This window comes from Tupaia chinensis, unplaced genomic scaffold (genome assembly GCF_000334495.1).
Source record: "Tupaia chinensis unplaced genomic scaffold, TupChi_1.0 Scaffold143584_1, whole genome shotgun sequence".
Taxonomy (NCBI): domain Eukaryota; kingdom Metazoa; phylum Chordata; class Mammalia; order Scandentia; family Tupaiidae; genus Tupaia; species Tupaia belangeri.
Genome location: NW_006203430.1, coordinates 7,538,522 through 7,549,043, shown reverse-complemented (window position 1 = coordinate 7,549,043; position 10,522 = coordinate 7,538,522). Strand labels below are relative to the sequence as shown.

The window sequence follows — 10,522 nt, the reverse complement described above, 5'->3', positions numbered from 1 at the left end:
CCATCCCCCCTGGGGGGGTGATTTTTCGCTTTCTGTCTCTATGTCTCTCTCTGTCTGTCTGGCGAGCACACGTACCCTATAGTGAAAACCTCTCCAAGAGAAAAAAAAAAAGAAATATTTTTAACTCAGCAATTTAAATCTTTGGAATTTATATTAATAAAATAATCTTGGACCAGCAGGTGGCATGGTAGTTAAGGGTGCTGGACTCCCCCATGGTTGACCATGGTTTGAGTTCCAGACCTGGCAGCTTGCATGCTCACTTTTGCCTCTCTCTCTCTGTCTCACTCTGGTCACATTAAAAAATAATAATAGTATGGAACTGGCAGGTAGCATGGTGGTGTTGAGGGCACTAGGCTCCCACATGGCTAATCGTGGTTCAAACCCCAGACCTGGTGGCTTGCTTTCTCAGTTTCTCTCACTCTCTCTCATACAATCAAATTAAAATAAATAAATAGATAAAGTTAAGCAAAAAAAAATTTTTTGGAGAGATTTCTGCCATAGGGCGTGTGCGCTTGCCAGAAAGACAGAGAGAGACATAGAGACAGAAAGAGAGAAATCACCCCCCGGGGGGATGGCCACACCGCAATCCCTTCTCCATTCTCCTCTCGGGATCTTGGGCACACACTCACACGTGCCCAGCATGAGTTTAAGCCACCAGGTCCAGGGCTTGAACCGCGGTCAACTACATCGAATTTCAGTGACATAGCCATTACGCTAACTGCTGGTCCCAATAAAATTATTTTTTTTTAAATAATAATAAAGTTAAATAAAATAATTCTTTAAAAAAAAAACAATAAAATAGAAAAATAATCTCAGGCCAGCCCTGTTGCCTCACAGTAAAGGGAGCCACATTCCACATGGTTGACTGCAGTTTGAGTCCCAGTCCCAGCAGCTTGGGGAACACACCAAAATTACTTGCATGTGCACCCAGAGTCCTGACACAATTAAGAAATGAAGGAGAGAGGTTTCTGGCATGGCCACACCTCAGTTAGAGAGTACTTTCTCCCTCTGTCTTTCTGTCTCTCTCTAGCAAGTACATGAACCTTCTGGCAATAAAAAAGTATATATATCAGGTAGTTGGAAAAGTTATAATGTACTTTTTCTACATTTCTAGGCAAAAATGCACCATGACTTTCTGACAACCCAATACCAGGTGTGTAATATGCATGCATAAATGTATACATAGAAATTAAGAAGTTAGCTACACTTATAATAGCAAAATTGTAATAATCTCAATGCCCAGTACAGATTTGAATGTACAGCCATTACGATACAAACTTATATTAATTGTAATTGAAAGATGAACATAATATATCGATTTGTTAAAGTTATAAACAGTCTATGCAGCTTTTAGGTACCTTTAAGTTTCTGGAATAGGGTGTATGTGCTTGCCAGAAAGAGACAGACAGAGAGAGGGAAAGTGAGACATCATTCCCCAGGTAGGATCCTTCTTCTCCATTCTCCTCCTGGGATTTTTGGGCACACACACACCCAGCATGATTTTTAAGCCACCAGGTCCATAACTTGAACTGTAGTCAGTCATGTGGGAATTCAGCACCTTAACTACCTTGCCACTGCATGGTTCAAATCTCAGCTCTAAGGGCTTGAAAAATACTGGGCATATATGCCCAAAATCTCAAAATGAAAGAGAAATGGAGAAGAAATTATTGAAGTGTAACTACACCCCAGCTGGAGGTGCTTTCACCCTCTCACCCTCTCTCTCTCTGGAAAATGTATGTGCCCTATGGCAATTTAAAAAAAAAAAAAACAGTCTGTGGGACCAGCAGATGGCATAATGGTTACCATGAAATGGTTACTGGACTCCCACATAGTCGACCACAGCTCAAGTCCAAGACCCAGTGGCTTAAAACTCATGCTTGGGCACATGTGTGTGTATGTGTGTGTGCATGCCCCAAATCCCAAGAGGAGAAAAGAGGAGAAGGGAATGTGGTTCTGTCTCTGCCTCTCTGGCGAGCGCCCTACAGAAAAAAAAAATCTCTTTTTAAAAAAGTGGTCTGGAAAATATAAAAATGTAATCAATCATTATCCTGTAGCTAGTGGAATTTCAGGCCTATAATGTTTTCCTAATAATTTTCCATATTTTCTACTTTTTCGACAATGAACACATCTTACTTTCAGAATTAGAAAAAAATGTTATAAAACCCTAAAAATATTAAAACACATAAAGAAAACTGTTAGAGTCTTAGAATTAATCAAGACACAATTACACATTCCCTTTTCATAAGACTAAAACTCATTAACACAGTGCAAGCAAACCAAAGTATGAACTCACTCATCATCCTGGAAACTAAGCTGTAACCTCTCTCTTGGTTCAGCATCGCTCTGGCTACTGGGAGATGACTCTGATGGAACGGAAAACCTCCCTTCTACCAAGTAAGATGCCTGAATATCAGGATACCTGTGCCCAAAGGAGGAAAAAAAATTAGTTTTGTTAGGGATTACACACATTTAAAACTAGCCATGACACAAGGTTGTATGACATTAAAACTAACTAATAAGACTCCCAGTGTTCAAAATCATCATCCTTTGGAAATCTGTAATCAGGAATGGGGAGATTACCTGTATTCATTAATACAGTCAAGGAAATCTTAAAATAAAAGAGGTTTTAGAGAGATAACCCAGACTTTTATCCCAAAGGTAAAGATGATGCGCTTCGCCAAATGTTTAAATTAAGAGGAGACATGAAAGTGGTTAGATAGTCAAGCACAGTCAAACTTATACATTATTCAAGGCTCTATATGTAATGGATGTATAAACTACACACATCACATCTAGAGATACAAAATAGAGATACAAAATAAGGTATAATTAACCTGACAATTTTTCTGGTTATAAAATTGGAATTTAAAAATAAAAATAAAAATTGGGGAACCAACAGGTGGTATAATAGTTATATCGCTGGACTCCCTTAGTCAGCCATAGTTCAAATCCTGGACCAGGTGACTTAAAACACGCCGGGCACGTAAATCCTGAGAAGAGAATGGAGGAGAAGGGATTGCAGTGTGGCCATCCCCTTGGGGGTGATTTCTTACATTCTGTCTCCCTGTCTCTCTAGCAAGTGCATGCACCCTATAGCAAAAACCTCTCTAAAAAAAAATAAAAACCTGGTTTAGTTCCTAAAAAAGAGAAACTTGACTTCAGAAACTCAAAATTATTAGAATGTAAAGAGCAAAGAAAGTCACCTTAGGAGTATATGACACACTGAAGTTGAAAGAGAAAGACAGCCATACAAGTACAGTAAAAAGAGAGAGCCTGTGATACCTCTAAACACACCCAAGGATCCAAAATCTTGTAATAAGTGAATGAATTTGGGATGGATACCTAATCCAGCTGGACCACTAACTCATGAGGTTTTAAGAGTAAGATCGATAGCCTCTTTTTCTAGACAGAAATGTAATTCATAAGGGGCCAGCAGATAGCATAGCAGTTACCTTGCTGGACTTCCACATGGCCAACTGCAGTCCAAGTCCCAGACCCAGTGGCCTGAAACTCACACCGGACATGTGGGGTGTGCATGCCCAAGATTCCAGGAGGAGAATGGAGGAAAAGGAACTGCCCCATGGCCTCCCCCGGGAGGTGATTTCTCACTTTCCCTCTCACTGTCTCTGTCTCTCCAGTGAGCACACATGCCCTAAGGCAAAAATCTCGACCAAAAAAAAAGAAAAAGGAATTCATAGATGTCTCTTGAGTTTGTGTTGCCATATTCTGCAACATGAAACAGAAAAGAACATAATGTCAGCATTCTGAAAGAGAAAAGAGAATGACAAAGAGAAGTAGAATAGAAAAACAGAAACCCAAGTCCTGATGGCTTCCCAGATTCCAATTCCTGTCCCTTCATGTGACACAGCTCTACATTCCTGCACTTGTTTTTCATGAGTTACTTTTTTCATAAGAGATTTTTTTCCGAGAGAGTGTGTGTGTTCACCAGACAGACAGACAGAAAGCAGGAAATCATGCTCCCCTAGGGGGGACGGCCACACTACAATCCCTTCTCCACTCTCCTCTCAGGATTTTGGGCACACACACACAAACACACACGCACCTGGCATAAGTTTCAAGTCACTGGGTCTGGAACTTGAACCACAGTCAACCATGTGGGACCCCAGCGACGTAACTATTACACCATCTGCTGGTCCTGGATTTAATGAGATACTCTTATACTCACAGGATTAATTTCCCTTATGACCTTCACTAAAAGAAATTGGTTTATGTAACCAGTAATTAGTAAGATTGAGATAATACAAATCAAGAACACTGAAGACGAAAAAAGAAAAAAAATTTTAATACAAAAATTAAAAATTTAGGAACCAGCAGTTGGAGAAATGGCTATGTCACTGGACTCCCATGTAGCTGTAAGGTTCAAGTCCCAGACCAGGAGGCTTAAACTCAGGCCCGGTGTGTGTACATGCATGCCCAAGATCCTGAGAGGAGAATGATGAAGGGATTGTGGTGTGGCCATCCCCCTAAAGGGTGATTTCTTGCTTTCTGTCTCTCTGTCTTCCTGGCAAGCACATGCACCCTAGAGCAAAAAATCTCTTAAAAAAAAAAAAAAAAAAAATTTTAAATTTAATTTAATCAGCACCAGAATAGATCAGTGCTGCTTAAATCCCAAACCTACCCAAGCTACACACTGCTAATGTAACAATAAATGAGGGAAAGGAACTGTGGTTCTACCTTTTCTATATGTATTTTACCTATTTGGCCATCTCCCTCACAGACAAAGCAAAAAGTTCAAGCTTAAGTGAGAAATTTTATGTAAATATCAGTACACTGTAGGTTTCATGAGCCCGAAAAAGAAATTCTGTTCAGACGTATCTTACCTGTTATCAGTGCTAGGTCTATTTCTAGCAAGTGTTGAAACAGCAACAGGCAGGCCAAGATTTGAAGACAAAGTGACATTTTCCAACATTTCACTATTACCAAGTAATGAATTGGTTAAAAAACTTGGAAATGACTCTTCCGCAATCCCTCGAAAATCTTCCATCTTACTGCAATAATAAAAGTATTTTTATGCATCGAATGCTACTAAAAAAACCTTTCAAATGATTATAAGTCTCACGAATATTATAAAATTTGCAAATCTTAAGGAAAAAATCAAATGTTTTAGAATATTACTAAGAGGGGATATACTGGCAAATATACTGAAGTAATTCTCAGAATATTTTGCTACTTTGTAACTGAGAATTCAAACATCAAACATTAAACTTATCTTTTATAATTAACATAATAATGAAGTACCACACTGCCTAATTTATCCTTGGCTTGGTGTAGCAAGGAATACAAATTACCACAAACTTACCTAGTAAAGAAAATAAAGATGGCATAACACCATAACACTGACAAGACATGCAGATGACTTTAGGGTGTATTTAAATGGTTTAAATGGTTGACAGTAACAAACTCATTTCACATGGAACAGAAAAAACAGAATGTAGCCCAAGTTTTCAGAAATTATTGTTAAGGATGAGTACGCAGTTTTTAAAAAGGGACCCATTCTGCCTTAACTCCATGGCCGAGTAGTTAAGGCAGCTGAACCCCACATGCCCTCCCCCATAGATCAAGTCTCAAATTTAGCATCTTTTTTTTTTTTTTTTGGAGAGATTTTTCACTATAGGGCGCGTGCGCTCATCAGACAGACAGAGAGAGACATAGAGACAGAAAGCGAGAAATCACCCCCCAGGGGGGATGGTCACGCCGCAATCCCTTCTCCTCCATTCTCCTCGCGGGATCTTGGGCACGCACGCACACGCGCCCGGCGTGAGTTTTAAGCCACCAGGCTCGGGACGCGAACCGCGGTCGACTACGTGGGAGTCCAGCGACATAGCCATTACGCTAACTGCTGGTTCCCCCAAATTTAGCATCTTTTTTTTTTTTTTTGGAGAGATTTTTCACTATAGGGCGCGTGCGCTCATCAGACAGACAGAGAGAGACATAGAGACAGAAAGCGAGAAATCACCCCCCAGGGGGGATGGTCACGCCGCAATCCCTTCTCCTCCATTCTCCTCGCGGGATCTTGGGCACGCACGCACACGCGCCCGGCGTGAGTTTTAAGCCACCAGGCTCGGGACGCGAACCGCGGTCGACTACGTGGGAGTCCAGCGACATAGCCATTACGCTAACTGCTGGTTCCCCCAAATTTAGCATCTTTTTTTTTTTTTTTGGAGAGATTTTTCACTATAGGGCGCGTGCGCTCATCAGACAGACAGAGAGAGACATAGAGACAGAAAGCGAGAAATCACCCCCCAGGGGGGATGGTCACGCCGCAATCCCTTCTCCTCCATTCTCCTCGCGGGATCTTGGGCACGCACGCACACGCGCCCGGCGTGAGTTTTAAGCCACCAGGCTCGGGACGCGAACCGCGGTCGACTACGTGGGAGTCCAGCGACATAGCCATTACGCTAACTGCTGGTTCCCCCAAATTTAGCATCTTTTTTTTTTTTTTTGGAGAGATTTTTCACTATAGGGCGCGTGCGCTCATCAGACAGACAGAGAGAGACATAGAGACAGAAAGCGAGAAATCACCCCCCAGGGGGGATGGTCACGCCGCAATCCCTTCTCCTCCATTCTCCTCGCGGGATCTTGGGCACGCACGCACACGCGCCCGGCGTGAGTTTTAAGCCACCAGGCTCGGGACGCGAACCGCGGTCGACTACGTGGGAGTCCAGCGACATAGCCATTACGCTAACTGCTGGTTCCCCCAAATTTAGCATCTTGAGAAACATCCCAGACATATGTGTGTGTGTGTGTGCACGCCCCAAATCCCAATGGGATGAAGAAACAGAGCAGGGATTGCAGAGTAACCATTCCTCACGTGCAGTACTTTTTCCCCTTCTCTGAATGTCTGTCTGTCTCTCTCTGGCAAGCAAATATACCCTTTGGAAATTTTATTTTTAAATATACCTTTTTAAATGTCTTTAATAAATAAATAAGAGCCCATTCAAAGAAAAATTTTAAGTTAAAGTACAGTTGACATGAACTAGGCAAAATGGTAAAAGTTTTTCACAGATGACCAAGTCTAGAAAATAGCAGCAAAAACCATATTGCTGACAGAGAACCCACAAGCCAACACTGGCCCATGGTTCAACTTGAAAAACTTTTACAAGCAAAATATGAGATAAGGGAGTTTTGTTTTTCTAAATTTTGTTGGAGTGCACATGTGCTCACTAGAGAAAAAGTGACAAGAGAAGAAGAGAAAAAACAGCCCCCAATAGGTGCTTTTTCAACTTCAACCTAGACTTCAATCCTGAGTTCTAGACGTGTATTTCCAAATGGCTCTTTGACATCTACTTCACCCGTGAATGCACTACCCCTCAGGTGTAATGGAAAATAAAAACAGGTTTGTCCATAGTCTAGTGGTAAAGGGAGCTGGATCCCACATAAACACACCAGGTACATGTATGTATCCAAAATTCCAACAAGATGGAAAAATGAAGGAGAAGGGATTGTGATGTAGCCAGTTACACCCCCTGGCAATTAAAAAAAAAAAAAAAAAAGACTGGGACCAGAGGATAGTGTGGTGGTTAAGGTGCTGAGCTCCCACATAGTCAATCACAGCTTAAGTCCTGGACCTGGCAGATTGCTTTCTCACATTCTACCTCTCTCTCTCTTTCTCTGTTATTAGTAATAATAATAATAATAAATTTTTTTTTTAAAAAAAAAAAAGCTCATTATCTTTCTTTTACCCACTCCTGTTACCTTTAGTCTTTTTTTTGGAGAGGTTTTTGCTATAGGGTGCATGCGATTGCCAGAAAGACAAAGACAGAAAGCGAGAAACCACCTCCTGGGGGGATGGCCACACCACAATCCCTTCTCCTCCATTCTCCTCTCGGGATCTTGGGCACGCACGCACATGCACCCGGCATGAGGTGAAGCCACCAGGTCCGGGACTTGAACCACAGGCGACTACATGGGAGTCCAGTGCCATAGCCACTACACTAACTGCTGGTCCCATTTTACCTTTAGTCTTGACCCACAAATCATCCCTATTCACTGGCTATACAAGTCAAATCACTTCAGACCACTTTAATTCCTCTTTCTCTTTCAATTAGTTACCAAATTCTGATGCCAGTAACTTCAAATACATCTCTGGAGTCTCAATATTCCCAAAGTCAGCCACCCATCACCTTTTATTTATCTACTAATTTTAATTTCCCAGAGGGCATGTGCACTCATCAGAGAAATATGGAGAAACAGAGAAAGCAAGAAATCAAACCCCCGTGAAGCATGTTCACACTGCAATCCTTTTCCCTCCATCTCTCTCTCCTTTCAGGATTTTGGATGCACACGCATGTATATCCAGAGTGTTTTTCAAGTCGCTGGGCCTGGGCTTCAAACCATATAGTCAGCCACGTGGGATCCATTCCTTAACCACCATGTCACCAGCTCACTCCACCCATCACTTTTTAATCTGAACTGTTCTCAAGTCTTAACTAGCTTGCCTGAGTCTAGTCTAGCCAAATTAAAAAAAAAAAAAAAAAATACAAGTATGACACACAAAGATCATTCATACAATCATTTTCAAACATAAATCATGACGGACACTCTACTTGGCACCAAGAATGCAAAAATAAATACAGCAGCTTTCTTAAGGGAACTATCATGCCCTACCAATTAAGGTACAAAGCACGAAGTGCTTCAATAGTTTTGATATGGGTGCGATGGTAACACAAGCCACTGAAAGATTCCCCTAGATGTAATATAGCTAGTCTCTCATTTCCAGAAATGATTACTCTTGCTGTAAACATACCACATTCCTAAAGCTTTTCTAAGAAGGGAAAATTCCCTAAAACTTCCCTCTATATTGCATTACTCGTTCCTTCAACATCACAAGTGAAGACAACACAGTATCTTTTTTCCTACCATATTTGGTTTTGTTAATGATTTCTTTAATTTTATTTATTCACTCATTTTTTTTTTAATTTGACCAGAGAGAGACACAGAGAAAGAGAGAGAGAGAAAGAGGGAAAGTGAAAAAGCAAGCCACCAGGTCCAGGACTCGAACCATGGTCAGCCATATGGGAGTGTCCAGTGCCTTTAATCACCATGCCACCTGCTGGTCCCTTTCCTACCATATTTGAACAGTAAGCCATCTTTGTCATTTTTCTTGCTATTTCCTTAAAATTCAATTTTTGCTTTTTTTGCCTTAGGCCAAGTGCGCCAGCAGGAAAGAGAGATACACAAACACAGTGAGAGGAAGAGAGAAATCACCCCCTAGGAAGATGGCCAGGCTGCACTCCATTCTCCTGCATTCCCCTTCTGGGATCTTGGGCACACATGCACATGTACCCAGCATGAGTTTCAAGCCACCAGGTCCAGTGTTGGCCATGTGGGAGTCCAGTGACATAACCACTAGACCATCTGCTGGTCCTAAAGCTCAAATTTTGCATATAGGTTTAATATTTAATTAATTTTCTGAGTATACGAAAGATTTTTGGTGTAACTGTTGGTTGTAAATGTATATCTACGATTAAATACACTCAACAGTACATGTGGAACCCAAAACTCTGTCAAATTTCTCCAACACTAATCATTTACCTTTGGCATATTAAAACATAGTTCAGAATTATGTAGGTATTTATATATTACTTTTCAAAGCTTACCGTAAACTTTGCCCACAAAACCTAAACTTGGCGGGAAAGCTGATTTTAGAGAGGTAAAAACGCCAGTTGAAGGATCTCAAAATGGTAACGGTAAATGGAAGTATTGTCACATAAACAGCTGTTCTCCAAACGGATATGTCGAAAGGGACTTCATGTTTTACTAAACAAAGTCTAAAATGAAAAACAAAAGTAAGGTAATATTAAGTATTCTTGTCTCGTATCATGTTCTGTTCATACTGAAATCATAGGCAAGGAAGGTAGGCAAGGTATTACCATTAGGAATAAAGACACTCTAGCAGAAACCAAATTAAAGTAAGTAACCGTGAAGTCGGGAGACTCCTCAGCATTCACCAGGTTACTTCCAATGTCAGTTTTAGACAAAGAGAAAGAGACCTGCCCGTCACGGTACAGATTTAAAACACCACAGATTAACTGACCACCTTGCAAGAAAGAAACTCCAGACCAAAGGGCGGAGTCTGTCCCTCACGAGTGGGAAGTCACCGAACAGAAGAGGAGGAAACAAGAGGTGATTCCGCATGTCGTCTACCTCAGCGCGCCTGGCCGAGAGCGTAGGATGCCGAGGCGTGCAATTACTCACTGCGTGGAATTCAACCCCAAGGCGCAGAAGGAGCGCTGCGGCCCGACCCCCGCCCAAGCCCCTGACCCAGAGCCTGCGCCTCCTAACCGGCCCAACCGTCACTGCGCAGCAAGTCGTGCAGCAGAGAGTGTGCCAACAGTAGATTCGACTGCCCCTCTCCCCGGCGCACAAGACACCTGCGCCCCACCTCGCAGAGCCGCGACTGGAGCCACGGTAGGCAAAAGGGAAGCCGAAAGGTCTGCCGCGGGAAGCCGTGTCCCGGCCCTGTGGCAAGTGCGCGGGCGCAGACCCCCCATCCCGGCAG

General features: G+C 42.1%; 1 protein-coding gene across 7 annotated transcripts in view; it reads right to left on the bottom strand.

The window, feature by feature from the left end:
- The window catches only part of CEP192 (centrosomal protein 192), a 134,611-nt gene extending 124,119 nt beyond the window's left edge, over window positions 1-10,492 (bottom strand). For 6 of the 7 annotated variants that reach the window (XR_001369462.2, XM_014582361.2, XM_014582363.2 and 3 more), the window contains exons 1-4: window positions 10,406-10,492; window positions 9,621-9,791; window positions 4,842-5,009; window positions 2,294-2,419 (exon numbers count right to left, since the gene is read on the bottom strand). Coding sequence is in view for 6 of the 7 variants with exons in the window: in XM_014582361.2 (XP_014437847.1) it covers window positions 2,294-2,419; window positions 4,842-5,005 (290 nt within the window). In the remaining variant the exon portion in view is untranslated. Of the gene's footprint in view, window positions 1-2,293; window positions 2,420-4,841; window positions 5,010-9,620; window positions 9,792-10,305 lie in introns of all 7 variants that reach the window. The other variant, XM_014582362.2, reaches the window with a different exon arrangement.
- Window positions 10,493-10,522: the final 30 nt, after the last annotated feature.